The sequence below is a fragment of the Corvus moneduloides genome, chromosome 6, assembly GCF_009650955.1.
Source record: "Corvus moneduloides isolate bCorMon1 chromosome 6, bCorMon1.pri, whole genome shotgun sequence".
NCBI classification, from domain to species: domain Eukaryota; kingdom Metazoa; phylum Chordata; class Aves; order Passeriformes; family Corvidae; genus Corvus; species Corvus moneduloides.
Window position 1 is genome coordinate 62,678,746 of NC_045481.1, and position 16,984 is coordinate 62,695,729.

The 16,984-nt window shown below is 56.6% G+C and overlaps 2 protein-coding genes across 2 annotated transcripts in view; both read left to right on the plus strand.

The window, feature by feature from the left end:
• Nucleotides 1-1,470: 1,470 nt before the first annotated feature.
• On the plus strand, nt 1,471-3,721 carry RHOD (ras homolog family member D). The gene is made up of 5 exons (XM_032111984.1): nt 1,471-1,902; nt 2,396-2,483; nt 2,688-2,797; nt 2,884-3,018; nt 3,162-3,721. Exons 1-5 carry the CDS (start codon nt 1,774-1,776, stop codon nt 3,327-3,329), a joined length of 630 nt encoding a protein of 209 aa, XP_031967875.1. The 5' UTR covers nt 1,471-1,773; the 3' UTR covers nt 3,330-3,721.
• An 800-nt stretch (nt 3,722-4,521) lies between these two features.
• Nucleotides 4,522-16,984, plus strand: part of KDM2A (lysine demethylase 2A) — a 33,884-nt gene continuing 21,421 nt past the window's right edge. The window contains exons 1-3 of the mRNA XM_032111756.1: nt 4,522-4,599; nt 4,921-4,948; nt 6,169-6,273. Coding sequence (XP_031967647.1) covers nt 4,580-4,599; nt 4,921-4,948; nt 6,169-6,273 — 153 coding nt within the window. The 5' untranslated portion in view covers nt 4,522-4,579. The remainder of the gene's footprint in view (nt 4,600-4,920; nt 4,949-6,168; nt 6,274-16,984) is intronic.

The following is a 16,984-nucleotide window of genomic DNA, read 5'->3' on the forward strand; positions in this document are numbered from 1 at the left end:
GGGGATGTGATGGGGAGAGGGGGCCTGGTGAGGTGGCACAGCAGGGCTGGGCACAGGGGGGCCATGGGAGGGCTGGGGGTGAGGTGAGGTCAGAGGGAGGGTTGGATCCATCCAGTCGTCCCAACTGAGGACAACCATGGGAGCCATGAGAGGGGCTTTGGGGACACCCAGGGAGACACAAGCAGTGCCCAGGGCTGGGCTCTGGTCCCAACCCCCTACCTTTCCTTGGGGCCAACCTGTAGGTGTGTCCAAGCAGGGCACGCTCCTTCCCTCTGGTGCTCCTCGCCACGATCTCCTCTGATGAGAAAAACTGGGGTCTCCACGTCCTCAGAAGCTCCGGAGTGGCCTATTTGTCCCCAGGTAAAGCTGCTTTCTGGGGCATTTCTGCACAATCACAGGTCAGGCGCTGAGAGCACTGGGCAGTTGCACACAGGCTGCCTCTTCTGTCAAAATTCTGTTGGTCTTGCGGGAAAGGAAATGTTTTGTCCGAGCGAATACCCCAGAGGACGGTCGCTGCAGCAGTTGCATCTCACTCCGAAAGAATCTTGGTGCTTTTAGGATTCAACCTGATATCTCATTAGACTAGTAATTACCACCTTCCTAATTGTTTGATGGTGCTCCAGCCTCCTCTCCCCATACTGCGACGATGCTGGCATCCTTCTGAAATTGTTCATTACTGCGTGCATTTGCCTGCCAGCCTCCCAGCATGAGAATCCCTCTCCTCCGACTTCATCCTGCACCAGGCCTAGGGGAGAATTTGGGATTTGGTGCCTGAGCCATCATCACTTTGGATTCACTCCAGCTGGTCTGGGGGCTCCAGAGCCCTCCTGGACCGGCTGGTAGCCACTGAGAGAGCCTGGAGAAGCCGGTGGCAGATGAGGGGATGGCAGGGGACAGCACACACAACCCCATATCCCTCCCTGCACCCCTACACCAGAAGCACCTGTTCACCCCACCAAAGTTTTGGGGTGGCAGAAGAGGGCACTGACTGGAGGGGAGAGGGTCTTGAGGACATCCACACAGGGGCATGGGGGACATCAGTGCTGGCATGGCATGTCCCCGAGCAAAGCAGGGTGTCACAGCCTGTCCCACCTGCATTGGGATCACTAGGAAAAGACAGGGGGGTGGTGGCTGCCCCCTCAGCCAGGTCCTGCTGAACTGGGCGCCGGGGACAGAGATTCCTGGCGGGGCAGGGCTCAGCATGGCACAGCGCGGGTGTGACAGCAGGGGTGGCAGTGACAGCGGGGCCAGGGCAGTGAGTCATCTCCCCCGTGCCTCCCTCCACCCCTGGACTTTGCCTCCCGCGGATGCTCAGGGCAATAAATCCCAGCCTCAGGGGCGGGAATGGGCTGTCCGGGAGGGCACAGGGGTCCCATCCCAGGGGGTCGGGGGTGAGCTGTGCAGGGGGATCTGCAGGGGGAGTGCATGAGTGGGATTGGGATGGGGAGTGAGGAGTGGGATGGGGATGAACGTGCCGGAGGCAGCGGACAGGCGTGCGTGCTAGGGAGCGCCACACAGGCAGGCAGGACATGCAGGTGGCAGTGTGACGCTTGTGCACCGCGAGGACCTGCCGGGAGAAGGTCACCTGTGTGCCAGGACAGCCGTACGTGTGGCCCGGCCGCTGTCACCACCGCGGCCCCAGCCCCGTCGCGGGCGGGCCCGGCGGGCGGGTGACAGCCGCACCCTGGACCGGGCGGGTGCTTCCCGCCCCGCTGTCCCCATCCCTGTCCCCGCCGAGGCCACACAGGCTCCGTGGCCCCACTGGACACCCCCATGCAGCCGGAGCGCGGGGGGCAGAGCCCAGGAGCCCCCGAAACTGAGGTCAAGGCTGTCATCGTGGGGGATGGCGGCTGCGGGAAGACATCACTGCTGATGGCCTTCGCCAGAGGGGACTTCCCCAAGGTACCGGGATCCCTGTCCCCCGGTGGGTGGGTGACAGTCCCCGTGCGGGAGCGGTGTCCTGGACGCGCGATGGGACGGACACGGTGGATGGCAGCAGCGGGGCCGTTTGAAGCAGGACATGGAGACGGAGGGGCAGGGGGGCAGGGGGTGGCCCAGCCTGGGGTTCTGTGGCATCTCTGCCCCTCTTGGGTGGGTAATGGGGTGGGGAGCAGGGTTTGTCCCTCAGCGAGGGCACACAGGGGACTCGGGGAGTGCAGCCACAGAGACCCTGGAACCCCTGTCCTGAATCCCCACGGGCATCCGTGAGGCTCCGTAGTGCCCTGGGATAGGGGAGAACAATCATTCCCAACCCACTGTCCCAGGGAGGCACCACCATTTCCCACTCCCTGCTTCCCTCCCTGTGCCCTGTTCTGTCCCCACTGGGGTCCCCTCCATCGCTGCCCCCCACCACTGCCTGTGTGACCTGTGTGACGCCGTCCCTGTCCCCTGCCAGGTCTATGTCCCCACCGTGTTCGAGAAGTACACAGCGTCCCTCCAGGTTGCCGGCAAGCCCGTGAAGATCCACCTGTGGGACACAGCAGGTGGGACAGAAGGGGACAGGGCGGGCAGTTGTGCCCCCCGTGCTCCCACCTGGGGGTTTCGGGGTGTCCCACACCCGTGGTCGTGCCTTGGAGGGGTTTCCCCATGCCACGACCATGGAAGGGGGGGGCTTAACCCACAGCCACCCCCACGGATGTCACCCTCATGGTCCCAGGTGTGTAATGGTTTCCTTCTCCGCCCGGCAGGACAGGAAGACTATGACAGGCTACGCCCTCTGTCCTACTCGGATGCCGGCGTTGTCCTCATGTGCTTTGATGTCACCGACTCCAACAGCTTTGACAACATCCTAACGAAGGTAACGCACCCTGGGGGGTGCAGCCTGCCCCCGTCCCCATCCCTGGGTGACACGTGCCCATCCCTGGGTGACATGTCCCCTCACAGTGGTACCCGGAGGTGAACCACTTCTGCAAGGGGGTCCCAGTGCTGCTGGTGGGCTGTAAGACGGACCTGCGGCAGGACCAGGAGCTGCTGCAGAAGCTGAAGGACGGACGGATGGAGCCCGTGTCCCGGCAGCGGGTGGGTGTCACCTCCCAGCGGGACGGGACGGGACGGGACGGGACGGGACGGGACGGGACGGGACGGGACGGCGGTGGCCGCCAGCACGGGGCAGTGCGACAGCCGGAGTCCCCGGCGGGCTCTGACTCTGCGTGTCCCCTCAGGGAGAGGCCATGGCCCGGCAGGTCCGTGCCGTGTCCTACATGGAATGCTCGGCCAGGTATCAGGATAACGTAGGGAACATCTTCGTGACCGCCTGCAACGCCGCCATCAGCGCCGCCCGCCGGAGGCAGCGCAAGGAGAGATCCAGGAGGGTCTGCGTGCTCCTCTGAGCACCCCGGCTCGGCACCAGCCCCCCCGGGATCCGCCGCTGTCCCCAAGCTCCGACCGCACCGCGGCTGCTGCCACGCCTCCACCTCTGCCACCAGAACACCGCTGCCACCCTCCTGACCCGGGGCTGGCACCGCTGGTCACCGCGGGGTGACAGCAGGAAAGCATCCCTGGCATGAAGAAACTGTCACGCCTGGATCCCAGAGTCCTGTCCCTTTCCCACCATGGATCCCAGCATCCTGTCCCACCATGGATCCCAGCATCCTCTGCCAGCCGGGCTCTGGGAGCAGAGAACTGATTTGGGGGCGCCCCTTCCCGCTGGCAGGCCAGCGCCGGAGGGTGGCACGGGGTGACGGCGGGCTGATCTTCTGCCATTAAAGTGACACAACACTCAGTGTGGCACGGTCCCTGGGGCAGCAGCAGCCCCTGCACGGCCTGGGGGCGTCAGGGACTCCGGGTGGGCGTCGGGGACACGGGTGGGTGTTGGGGACATGAGGTGGGCGCTGGGGACAAGGGGTCCCGCCAGGGGCCTGGGGTGGATGGGAGGCCACCGGGATGGGGTGACCTGCTGATTTTGGGTTGGGGTGTCTGTGAGTGTGTGTCCAGGTGTGTGCTGCACGTACAGGTCTGTAGGGGCACCGTTTATAACCGTATGAATAGTTATATATATTTTACCTGTTTTTATATATCTATTATATATATAGCGTATATGTAACTATATAGTTGATCTATAACCACCCATATCAATGTTTATTATATATATCAGTGCATGTAGTTAGGTTATAGCTATCTATATAACTATATATAGCTTATAGCTATGCTGTTAACACCTAGAGCACGTAACTGAGGAGCTGTATGTAGGTATGTAGGTGCATGTAGCTACGTGCCCGTCTCTCTGCATTCAGACCCCCATACAGGCGCGCACAGCCGTGCGGGCAGCCCGGAAGCCCGCGGGGACACCGAGGGACCCCACGAACGCCCCCAAAATCCCGCCGGGGCTCCCCCTCTCCAGCCCTCCCCCGGCAGGGGCGTGGCCACGCGGTGGGGGCGTGGTCACGTGAGGGGGCGTTGCCCGAACCGGAGGGGGCGTGGCCGCCCCGAGCCGCGCGCGCGCGGGGCGGGCCGGGGCTGGACCGGGCGGGACCGGGCGGCGCACGCGCGGCGTGCGGGTGGCGGGGGGGGGGGGGGGGCTCCGTGCGTGCGGCGCGTGCGCGCGGCGTCGGTGTGTATGTGAGGCTCTGACGGGTTCAAAATGGCGGCGGCGGCTCCTGTGTGAGGAGGGGGAACCGCGTCCCGGCCGGGGGGCGGCGGCGCTGGGGGGGCACCGCGCGGGCGGGACGGGGCGGGCGGCGCCGGCGGAGCCCCGGCACCCGGCGGCGGGGGGGGTGCGGTGGCGGTGGAGGCGGCGGCGGCGGCGGGGGGACGCGGGCCGCGGCGGCGGGGGGGCGGCCGGCGGGGCTGTCAGCGCCCGCTGCCCGCGCCGGGAGCGGCGGGGCCGGGAGGGCGGCGGGCCCAGGGCGCGATTGCTGCTGACCGGGGGGATTTCTCCTCCTCCGTCTCTTCTGTTCCCCCACCCCCCCGTGCCGGCGGTAGAAGAGGACAAAGGCGCAGGAGAGACCTGGTGAGCACCGCGGGGGTCACCGGCGACCCCCGAGTTCGTGCGGGGCCCCGGAGCGGGCGGGAGCGGGCGCGGGCGGGTCTCCCCTTGCCGGGCCCCGGGAGGCCGCGTCGGGAAGTTGGGGAGGGGGCGGCGAGTGCCGGCTGACAGCTCCCCGGGGACCCTCCCTCCCTCCCGCCTCCCGTCCTGCCCCGGCGGGGGCGGGCTGGGGTGGCCCGGCCGGCCGGGGGTGGCCCCCGCGCCCCGCGGCGGAGCGGGCGCGCTGCGCTCCGGTTGTCCGGTTGTTTATAAACAGAGTTCAGCAAGTGTGGGGAAACTGCCTCCCTCGGCCGAGCCGGGAGTCCTGGTGCCGTGGTTCCAAGGGAGGCAGGGGTGGGGAGGGTGCTGTCGGGACTGGGAATGCTCTGCTGTCAAAGCCGGGGGTCGGGGAGGAGCAGGATCGAGCGAGTTCTCCCTGCGTGGTCGTAGCGGTTCTGTAACACTACAAGGGGCGGCGGATCCCCTTCCCCGCTCCCATTCCCCGATTCTCCTCCCCGAAGGTCTGGTTTAGGCATAGTCCTGGGGATTAAGAGCCGTGCCATACCCAGGCTTTGGTTGGTTTCTGTCCCTTTAAAAAAAAAAAAAAAAGTGTAGGTGCCATCTGACGCCCTGGGAGGTTTTCCCAGGTTGGTGTGTGGTGTCACAAGGTGGCACATTTGGAGATCTCAGCATTTAGGCCTTCTCCAGCCAGGAGTTAGATGCCTGAGTGCTTCCCTACTTGGGTTGTGTATGTAGGAGAGATCCAATAAGCCTTCCATGATCATGGGAGATGTCCTGTACCAGTGTAGTTTCTCCCAGGTGCCATGGTACAGGATATCCCAAGGACAGTGATTTTGTTGTTTGGAGGAGTTGGCTCTCCGGTGCTTAATTTTGGGGAAGCCAGGATTTTACAGCACCTTCCCCGGTTTTTATTCTACTGTGGGCCAGTGGAGCTGCTGGTGGTGAAGCAAAGGTGGGAGCCCTGCAGCTCCTGTTGTGTTACAGAACAGCTGGTGAAGTCATTTAGCCTGACTAATTCATTCTAAATTAGAATAGGAGCCATAAAAGTTGCGGTGGGTTCATCCCCTGGGTTCTCTCAGCCCCCAGAGCAGGGTGGGGTCAGCCCCAAAAGGAGAAGGGAAGTGAGGGGTGTGGGTGTCCCATGTCCCCATGCCCTGCTTCACTGTTTCCCTCTGGCTTCCAAGGAGGAAGAGGACGACGACAGCAGTCCTGGCGTGTCCTTCTCGCTCTCTTCGGAGGAGTCGGAGATGGAGCCCGAGGAAGAACGGATCCGTTACAGCCAAAGACTGGTCAGTAGTGACCCTGAATCAATCCTATTCCAGTCTTGGTTCTGTTGCAGCTGGAGAAGGGCAAAGCTTTTCCTGGCAGCAGGATTAAACAACCCAAACAGGCTGGTGGTGAATGGCTGCAGCCTACCTGGAGGTGTGGGCTTGGCTTAGGTGGCTTTGTGGGTCCTTTTGTGTCACCAGGTTTGTCCTAATGAAGGGAATTTGGCTGCTGAGCTCTGGAAAGGGGGGTTGGAGACTGAGGCTGGGCAAGGAGCTTTGGGATAGGAACATGGAACTGGTGTCAGTGTCATTTCTGTCACGACAGGTTTTTTCTGTGTGTCTGTGACAAGCAGAGGACCTGGAACACTGTGTGTTACCATTCTTGATTTGAGTGGCTGTGAAGCCTGAGAGAACCAACTCCAGCTTCAAGCTCCAGTTTCCCTGTGCCTGTGTCTCTTCCTGGTGTTTTCTTTCGGAGGGAGCTGTTCCAGCAGTCAGGTCCCAGTCAAGCCCTGTCAGGAGCTCTGGTGTGTGTGCTGCTGTTCACTGGGACTGCATGAATGCCATGGTCTGGGAATTGGGCTGTAACTGGGAACAGCTCGGGAGCAGCTACTCGGAGAGTCTGAGATGATACTCCTGGAGATCCCAGGGAAGGAGGGAAGCTGCTGTGTCTCTCACGCTGTTTTGAGGCAGTTGCAAACCCCCAGGGAGGGCAAGTGGCAGCTCTGTGGTGGAGTCCCTCTCTGAGTCACAGCAGTACCTGTACCCTCACCTTCCAGGTGCTGCCCATAAAGGTAAATCCTTATCCTTTAATTCTCTGGAATTGTTTGGTGTGAGGCTGTGTGGTTCTTGGCATTAAGCTTTGCCCTCAAGACGATCGGTGCTGGGGAGTTCCCAAGTGCTTTGGTGGACGTTTTAATTTGGCAGCAGCAGTCCCAGCTCCTCCCTCATCCTGGCACATGTATTCCCACAGCTGTGTGGGATGCAGCTCAAGGTGCTGGTTTGACTGGGGAGTGATCCAGGACTAACCCAAAACATCTGGATAAAGACATGGCAGGTGAAGGGGACTATCAGCCAGGAACGTGTCAGTTCAAAAACGCTTATCATCTCTCAAATAAAAATCAGGAGGAGTTGGTGTCCTGGTGCAGGTGGGCTGGGCTCCAGCGGAATATGCTAAGCTGGATAAATGCCTGCAGGCTGATGAGCTCCATGCTTAAGGGGTTTGGGAAGGCACATGGGCAGCAGCATGAGGCTCACCTGGACTTGTGTGGCCTCGTGTGTGCGTGTGTTGTCTGTGCTGGCCTGAGGCCCAGAGGAGGAGGCATGACCCCTGTGTGGTGGGTGAGGCTTAACTTCTACCTCCTGCTATGCTTTTCCTGGAAACTTCCAGCTCATTATGTGCTCCTGCTGTGTCAGTGATGCTCCCTCGCTGAAGGACCCTTAAAAGATGATTATTTTTCTTCTGTAAAACGTGATTTGGCTTATTTGAATATCCCACATATGCCTTGGACTTGGGAGCTGGTTTAGTAGGCCTGAATGAAAAGTTCCAGGTAAGGAAGCAGGGAGCTGGTGGTACAGCATGTTCCTGCAGCTGTCAGCTGTGTTTCTGGTTTGTCATTTGGGCTCAACTAGCAAAAAAATAAATGTATTTAAAATAAAATAATCCAGGTGTGATAGTAGTCCTACCAGCCAAGCAACCTGAACCAGAATGGTTTATGGTGGTGAAGGAGCTGAATTAATTGTGTGGTTTGATGGTACCATCTGAGATGGCAGAGGAAGTTTGTTTTCTGGTGTGTCAGGTAATAACACCAACAGCATCTTTTTCCTTACTGGTTTCCATCGGGACGTAGAGGAAATCTGGAGTGTTCTGTGGTTTTTTATTTAGTTTGCAGTAATGTTGCCTTTCTTTAGTTCAACAAAAATCTGATATGTGTCAGCTTTTTGAATGAATTTGTGTCAGTGTTGGTGGAAGATCTGGGTTTGGAGGAGAAATTTACCTGTGCTTCGGGTGTAGTCATGCTCCTGCAGGAATTCTCTGCCAGTTCACACATGCCTGGGGTGCACAGTGACACTTTTATTGAGTGGGTTGCACTGCCCTAACTGTACTTGCTTCCTAGTTCAGGCTCTGCATCTCTGACTCCCAGGATAACACAGGCTTGGGTGAGTTGCTCTGGACTCAGGAATATCACTGGGAGGATGTCTTGCACCCATCCAAGGCAGTCTGTGGGAGAGGCTGTGTCCCGGTGAGCTCTGGGAGGCTCACACGGGCCGTGGGTGATGCTGTGTGAGCGTGGAGACGACACATGGGATATCTGTGTTCCTCACCCAGAGACTGGGAGCAGGGGAGATGGGACTTGCAGGCACTGTGGAGTAGTCTCCTGCTAATTCTGTGTGAGTGTTGTTCTGCCCAGCTCCCTAACGAGGCAGTTCTTGGGGCTTGGGCTGAGGTGCCAGCATTTCAAGCTAGAGTTGCGTGTTTTGCAGGCCCTTAACCGAGGAGCTGAAATGCTCTATTGTGTCTTGAGCCTGAGTGACAGTCCAGCCCTGGCACTAACAATGCCTCGGTCCCTCTCTGAGACTTGGAAATCTTTGCTGGCTGTCACTGGGTGGTTGCACCCTGCCCATGTCACATCAGGCTGTTGGGCTCCCCATGAGGAGCCTGGACTCCCTTAAAGGCTCTGGAGAAAAGGATCCATCAGCCTGGTGCTCACAGCCTTGCTCTTCTGTAGGGGAGCCATGGTGTATTCCTAGGTGCTGGAAGTGTGAGGAAATCTCACCTTCTGCCTGCTCCAGGGCTCATTTCGGAAGGCCCATGCTGTGAACTGAGACTAGTAAGGCCCTGTGAATTACAAGCTGGGATTAGCACATTACCAGAGTGCTGCCGTGTGCTTGCAGTGACAATGTTCAGGGTGAGAAATGAAGGGCAGCAGCACTGGATCACTTTGGAATGGCTTGGGAGCACAGCAGGGGAATGCCATTATCCGAAGGACAAATCCTGCCCATCGCGGTTTTTCCACCAGTCTGTATCTCAGGGTGTGGTTCCCAGTTAGGATTGCCGGGGTGGCAGAGCTGGTTGAAGAGGTTTTCTCCCTCCCTCAGTTAGTGCTTCAGGAGCTGATGGCCCTGAGGTGAACACTGCTTCAGGGAATTGTGGATCATGCCCTGGATGGAAGTTGGCAGGGGGGGAGGCATCTCATCCCAGTTGTTGTCTGTGCTGGGGTAATGAACAAACCTGACGGGGCTGGAAGTCTGAGATGGGGAGACAGGGTGGGGTAGGAACCTCTTAAACTGGCTCTGCTGCTGGAGAGAGCCCGAGGAGGAGCCTCACCCTCCCTGGGGGCTGTGGGTGCTCTGTGGGCTGAGCCACAGCTCCTGCTGGAGGTGTTGAGGTGTTGGCCCCAAGTGACCATCCTGGCTGGGTGCAGTGTCACCCTTATTTTGGCTGTGAAAGGGGTTGTGACACCCATGAAGGGAAATGGGCTTGTGGAGCAGGAGACTTAGCTGCTGCGAAGTGCTGTGGGTGCTGGAGAATTTGGGAGGTGAGAGGGGAGCCAGGGAGTGAAGTGCTCTGTCCCAGGGCATGAGACAGTCCATATCCTGCCTTATCACTGCCCTGCCCTCTGGTCAGATCCTTGTGTGAAATTTGAGAGGAGGCTCTGCCTGTCCCCACCAGCCAGAAGCCGAGGCCTCTCCTGTAAACAGCAGCTACCAAACCTGCCCTTACATGTCGGTGTCCTCGCTATCCCCTGGGAGAGTTCAGATGGGCTTTGCAGCACGTGGAGCCATCAGCTGGGGGATGAAGCCTGGGGAGTGTGCAGGACAAGGTTTCTCTTGCAGCCCTGCATGCTGTGGAGCGATCCCAGCTCAGCCCATGCCCGAGGGATGGCACTGCTGGTTCTGGCCAGTGCCTGGAGTCAGAGCAGCTGGAATCTTGTGGTTCCCAACTTGTTTGTATCCTTTCTGCAGGATGGATGGGGTGATGTCAGTGCAGGACACAGTCGTGGGGCCAGGAAGGCCCACACATGTTGACAGGACACTTGGGTCGGTTTTTCTCACAGCATAAGGATAGATTGAGGGATAAATGGCCTCAAAGCTGAGAGAGGGAAGGCAGGCAGAGCAGGCTGTGGGCTGCTTATGTCAGGTAGGATAGGAAAGAGGAGGATGCAGCTTCCTGCCTTCTCTATATTGCTCTATCTTGAATGTTTCATGCTATCCCAACACTGGGATGCAAGGGGCAATCCCATCAGGTTCAGCCCAACTCCTTGTTTGTGCTGTAAAGCTGCTCACTGCCAGGTAATGATCCCTTTTGGCTGCTGGTGTTTGTCACTCCCAGACATTGGGGGGTGACAGAGGCCAGTCCTGCTGGATACTGGCTTTCCCAGGGCTGCTCCCACTGATTTGGGACTCATGAGTGACCCTGCCTGTGTTGCTCCCCACAGACATTGAGCATAGGATGAGCCCCAGGCACTGGGTTAGAATTTGGGTGGTTTTACTTCACCTGCTCCCTCTTCCCCACGTTTGAAATGTGACACTGGCAATTCCTGTCAAGCCAAGCTCCTTCCTAGAGTTCCTCTGTGCCCTGTGTGAAACCCAGCCTGGCCAAATGTCCCTGGTCTGCTGGACACACCTCAGCTGCCCAGTCTAGACAGGGCCCAGGCAAGGGGGGTCATTAATCTCTCCCACATGCCTCAAACTGGAGGCACTACAAATGAGTCATTCCAAATGACCCAGGTGTAATGATTGAGCTCTAAAAAATTCAGGGGCTGTTCAGATTTGGTCTGGGCAGGGCTTTGGTGGAATCTAGCAGCAACTGAAGGCTATTCTTGGAAAGCTTTAGAAATCCCTGTGAGCGTTTAGATCCTGCCAGATGCATGACTGTGCTGGTCCCTGGGAGAATACATCCCTGAAACCAACTGGATGCTGTTCCCTCTCAGCAGAGAGGGATGCAGGAGGTAAATATCTGCTGGATTCTTCCTGTCCCAAGCCTGGCTGTGCCCTGAGTGTGTCCTGGAAGCTGCAGTGCTGACTAAGCAAGGAGCCAAACACCACAGGAGCACTTGGAAGTTACCTGTGAGTTACCAAACAATCTCTGCAGGCTGCATTTATGATGCTGTCATAACCAGGAATAAGTTTTCATAGGGTTATCCCAGCTAGAGGTGACACTGACAAGTCAGGAGAGCAGTCCCTGTGCCCCCAGTGCCTTTTTAGTTATGTCAGGAGCCACCCAGACAGGGATTTACAGGTCACTGTGTGGGTTTGGGGGAGAAAGGGCACATGTGGGAAAGTGGTGATACGCTCAGAAGGGGGAGAAATAAGGTGCTGCCCTAATCTTGTCCCCTAAACATGTACAAGGGAAAGAAATTCTCTTCAGGATGACATCTCTGGTGCTGCTGCTGAGGGAAGAGTGTTGCTGATTCCAGAGGAGGAAATGATGGCTGAGCCTTTAGGGGGCTGTGAGGAACTTTGGTGTTGTTCTTCCCTTTCCACAGTGGCCTGAACTCCCTGTGCTGCTGATGCTCCCCGTTCACCTCCTTTCCCCGTTCTTGGGAGCCAGGTGGGGAATATTCGTAGTTGGCTGTGGGTGTTGCTTTTTGCCACTTGAGGTGGTTCAGGTAAACCTGGTGACAAAGTGTATCCTGTGAATCCATGGTGAGGGGAGAGGAGATGGAGCTGTTGGACAGGGATTCTGTCCTGTTCCTGTGTCCATGCTTGTGCATCTCTGTTGCTGTAGCAACAGCACTGGGAGTAAACAGCGTGAGCTGGCTGTCCAGGGATTCTGAATCCCTCTGGAAGTTCCAGGAACTTGAACCAGAGGAGTTTTTGGGCTGTGATCTGCTCAGGGTTGCAGGGTAGTGGATTTTCCATGTTTTAGCCATTGCTCTGTACACTGAAGAGTTTTAATAAAGCTGCCCCCACACACCCTTTTAGGTCAAGGAAGAGGCTCTGTGGGCTTTGTTCATGCTGGTCCTCAGGGTTGGGAGCTGAGTGCACAATCCTGACAGAGTTTGGGAGAAAATACCACTTGAGAGAAGTCCTTGTCGTTCTTCCATGTACCCCTGGCTCCTGGGAGCTGTAATGTTGGGAGCGAGCTGAGGCAGCTGGAAGTGGAAAGGAGAGGGCTGGCAGTGCATGCTCCTTTAAGGTCAGGCTGCCTCAGTGTCTTTAATTTGCTGTGCATAAATATTTCCATGTGTCACTGAGCCCCTTTGCCCCATTTGGAGTAAGGAAGGGATGAGTGCTGGGCTCCTTATGGAGCTGAGGGGGAGGGAATGTGTGCAGGGATGGTGTAACAGCGCAGAGTTCAGAGGAAATATCCTTCCTAGTAGCTGGATTCCCACATTGTCCACGTTCTTCCCAATGGCCCTGGGTTGTTTTCCCTCTCCCTGAGCATCCCCAGCCCTATAGCCTGCAATGCAGCCAGCCTGCTGCTGTTCCCTTTAGAAAACAGTGTCAGCTGAGCAGGAATTGCAGTACAAACCTCAGAGCTTCCTGTGTTTTTGTTATCCCAGTACTCCTGTGGTCCAGCCTCGCTCAGGCTGGGTGATGGGATGGAACTGGCAACAGGTTTTGGCAGAGCTGGTTTGGGACACTGGGAAATTTGGAGAGTGAGCACTTCCCTGATAAAAAAAATCCAAGCTAGTCCTGTGATCCCTCACTGTGCTGGGGACAGAGAGGTCCCCAGCACGGAATGAAGTCACTCAGGGCTGACCTGCTACTGCTGGATCAGCTGCACCTCTGAGTGCTTATGGCTCTCTGTCCCTTGTCCTGGGTCTCTGCCTCCTGGTCTGTGTGGGCTCAGTGGTGGGAACATGGATTAAATGTGTATAAATTCCAAGCCAGCCTTTTTTGGAGCAGTTTGGTACATTTTGGGGAGATTCTGTTGCCTTCCTGCACAAAGCAAAAGGAGGAGCAAAGCTGGTACTGCTCACCTACCTGACTGCATAGGGCACGTGCTGGGCACACCTGGCAGGGAAAGGGGCTCCATGCAGGGTTTTTTCCTTGGATTTCTTCTGACTGGGAAAGGGTGGGATGTGGTTCAAGGGGTTCTCTCAGTCTGCTCCAGAAATGAGAAGGATGAATGTCAAAGGATGGGTTTTGGCACTGAGGGTCAGTGTTCAGCCTTGAAGTGGCGTGGAGGGTTTGATGGTCCTTCAAGAGCTCCTTCAGGCTTTCATGGAATCCAGGCAGGATTTGTCCCCATGCCATGGCTGGTGGTGGGAATGGGCAGTCTGGGGGCTAGCAGGGCCATCAAAGCCCGTTGGGACAGTGGCTGTGAGTGACAGAGGCTGCAGGTGACTGGAGTGAGGAGCCGTATCCCTTTGTAGGAGCAGCACTTCCTTTTTGGGACTGCTGCCAGGGCTGCCCATCTGTGATCTGATCTAGCATGTTCCTCTGCCTCGTGGTTTCGCTGCTGTGGCTGGTCAGTGTGTGGTTTGGGAGCAGCTGTGGAGCTTTCCTTGCCCCTCCGTGCTCCCTCCCCACTTGCCTTGCTCCAATTCCCCAATTACTCCTCATGTACGTTCAATTTTGTAACCCAAAAGTGCAAACCAAAGCGTTCTCCCCGGTCATTCTGAAATGCTGCCAGCCTTGCTCGTGATAGGAATTCCTCCTGGAGCTGAGAAGCCTGGAAAGGCTCCAGTTTTGTGTAGATCCTGTTTGCTCCTCAGCCTGGTGCTTTGAGTCTGTCTTCGTCCAGGGATGTGCCACCTGGGATACGCCCATTCCACACTCCAGGTTTTGAGAGAAATGGGAGGTGGTGAGGGGCATTAAACCTGAGCTAAACTCGGTGGTTCCTCTTGTCCTGGATCTCTTGAGGGGTTTGTGCCTGTTCTTCAGATCCTATGGTTCAAATATGGTGCCTCCCATATTTGGGGGAGCAGGAAGTCCAGGATTGAAGGTGGGAGAGGCGCAGAGGGCAGGAACCTGCTGCCTCTGTGCTGTGCTTGTGCTCCAGAGCTTAGAGCCCAGCCCAGGAGCCAAAGTGGGAGGTGCAGGCTTGGAGAGGAGAGGGATATAGAAAGGAAAAGCTCTTGTGCTTAAGATAAGCAGTGACCTGGCAGGCTGCTGATTGGGTGTCATATCTTGGTGCCTTGGTTCTTCACACTCTATCTGGAAACACTGGCAAGGGAGGATCTTCCCTGCACTGGCACCTGCTGTGCCCTGGGTCTGTCTGATCACAGCCTTGCTGCTTCCCTGCTTGTCCATCTTCCTGTCAGGCTGCCTTGTGTCTTCCTGGAGAAATGGAGCCCTTTCCCACTGCTAGAATTGCTGGGGATTCTCAGCACAAGGTCTCAGAGGCAGAATTCTGGACTTGCCTCAGGCACTCGCTTGAGATCAGGACACTCATCAAGAGATTTGAGTGTTGCAGGTCTGGATTTATCTAGACAAGAGCCACAGTTGTTTGCTGTAAAAACATGTGAGAAGTTAAATTCCTTAACTGAGGAGAGTTGAGCTGGTCGATTTATTATCAATTTGGGTGCTTTTCAGCAGAGTAAACCTGCAAAGGGATGGGGGTGAGGAAGAAAAGCACTGCTAAGTCCCACTGTTCTATGGATATGCTGGGAGCCTGGGAGAAGTTAAAACCTGCAACAAGGGGAGTTTGGGGTTGGAAATGGGAAATGCACTCTTCATGTCAAAGGAATAAAGGAGAGTTGTGGCAGGCTTCACGCGGGCAAGCTGCTCTGGAAAGACAGCAAGCACAGGGAGAGGAAAAGCAAGGGGGGTGCTCTGGTCTCCTAGGGGGAAGGAGCTGTGGCACAGCAGGAAGAGGTTCCTGGTGACTGGGAGATGGAGCTGAGGGAGGGGATGGCAGCAGACAGGACAGGAAGTGACTAAAATACTGTGGTGTGTGTTGGTTTCACTCTCTAAATACATGAGGCTCTTTCAGCGAAAGGACAGCTTGTTCTTTTTTTCAAATGTGACCTTGTACTCGTTCTTCCCTCAAAAAAACCTCACAGGAGAGGAGTTTTCTGGCTCTCTTCAGCTGACTGTCAGCTCCTTTGCTGTTAGAGGGGAGCTGTGCTCCATGGAGGCAGTGCTTGCTGATGGAAAGATGTTTCCAAGGAAGGGTTTTGGAGAGTGCTGCTGTGGAGTTTCATGAGGTGCTTTCCCTGGAATTCTTGGGCAAAGGAGACTGCAAGTGAAAGGATCAGAATAGAAGGGATAGCTGTCAGCAGGATTAATATTCATGCTTCCTATTTCCTCCATTAATTGAATGGTACCCAGGAGGGTCAGAAAGGAATGGTGAAGGATAGCTATCTTAGGTGGGAATTGCTGGCTGCCTGGTCTTGGAGGATGAATAAACTGCCTTTATCTTGACCCTGCCTGACACTGAGAGAAAGGCTTTGGACCACTTGTCAGTTCTTCCTTAGTAAAACTCTCAGCAGGATGAAAAATGCCTGAATCCTAAGAGAAAGCTGGGAAACCAAAGTGATATTTAAATATTGCTGCTTAATGCTGAGGTTGTCTGACAGATAATGTAAAGTGCCTGACTCTGTCCCTTGCTTCACTGGAGCTGAACTTCACCCAGAACATTGTCACAGGTGGAGGTTTTGGGGACATCTGCTGATCTCCTTTTGGGAAGCTGCGTGTCCCTGGCTGAACCGGTTGATACTGGAAGGGCTCCCAAATAGTGGAGTCACTCCCAGGAAGCAGCAGTTCTAATCTAAGAGTCCACGACTGTGAGTTGCTGGTGTTCTGTGTAGGAAAGTCCTGGGAAGGCATACTCAGCCAAGCCCCATCCCTGGCACAGGCTGTGGGACAAAGGTAGGCAGCTCTTCCCAGGAAGAGGTCCGACTTGGTGCTGTCAGAAGGATTTGCACAGCTCTGTGTGTGTAATAATGGGCAGGTGAGGTTGGTGTTAGCCCATCATGGCTTTGCAGGTGTCAGCTGTAGCCAATTATCTATCCAGGCAGCAATTCCCTGTGTAGCCTATCACAGAAGAAAGGGGGTCTTGGAGCACCCACCGAGCACATCTGTCCTCATACAGAGACCCAGTCTGGGGACATGGGGTCTGTGGTTTGTGTCACTGTGCTGTGAGGAAGCTGCAGACTCCAGGAGGGGAAAGCTCCCACAGATGCTGCCTCTCCCATAACGTATGCCTGGAAGCACAGAAGCCTTTCCTTCCTCCTGCCTGCTCTGGGGCCCTGAAATACTGTTTTTCCCCACCCTGCCAAGACAACAATGGCATGAAAGCAGTGTGGCCCCGGCTGGGTGTGATGGGATGGGAGCTGCTTGCATTGTGCTTTTGGGTCCTCAGCCACGGCTGGGATCCCACTCTGCTCCATGCTGGGCCAGTGAGGAGGCCAGACTCTTCCCTGCCCACGGGAACAGGCGAAGCTGATCCGCCTGAGAGCTGGAGAGGGTTTGTGGCTGATGTTTTGCCGATGACAGGAGCAATAGACTTTGGAATTTGCTTTGCTGGAGGACACAATCCCCTTCCTTCTGTGTTTTGCATCCCTGTTTCCTCATTGCAAAGGGATTCAAGTTGAAGGTGTTCCTGCCTGTTTCCTGGTGTTTGCACTTCTGTGGTGTGGCTGCCTTATCGTGGAGTGGTTTGGGTGGAAGGTTCCAACCTGTTTGCTTTGGAGGCTGTGCTGTGAAGGAGACCTGGGAAAAGAGTCGGAACAGTTCCCTGGTCCCACAGTGCATCTCCAGCATCCACCCATGGCACCAGGAGGATCCGGATCAGGCCCGGCCACGTGGTCACATTTCTGTTGAAAGAGCTGCTCTA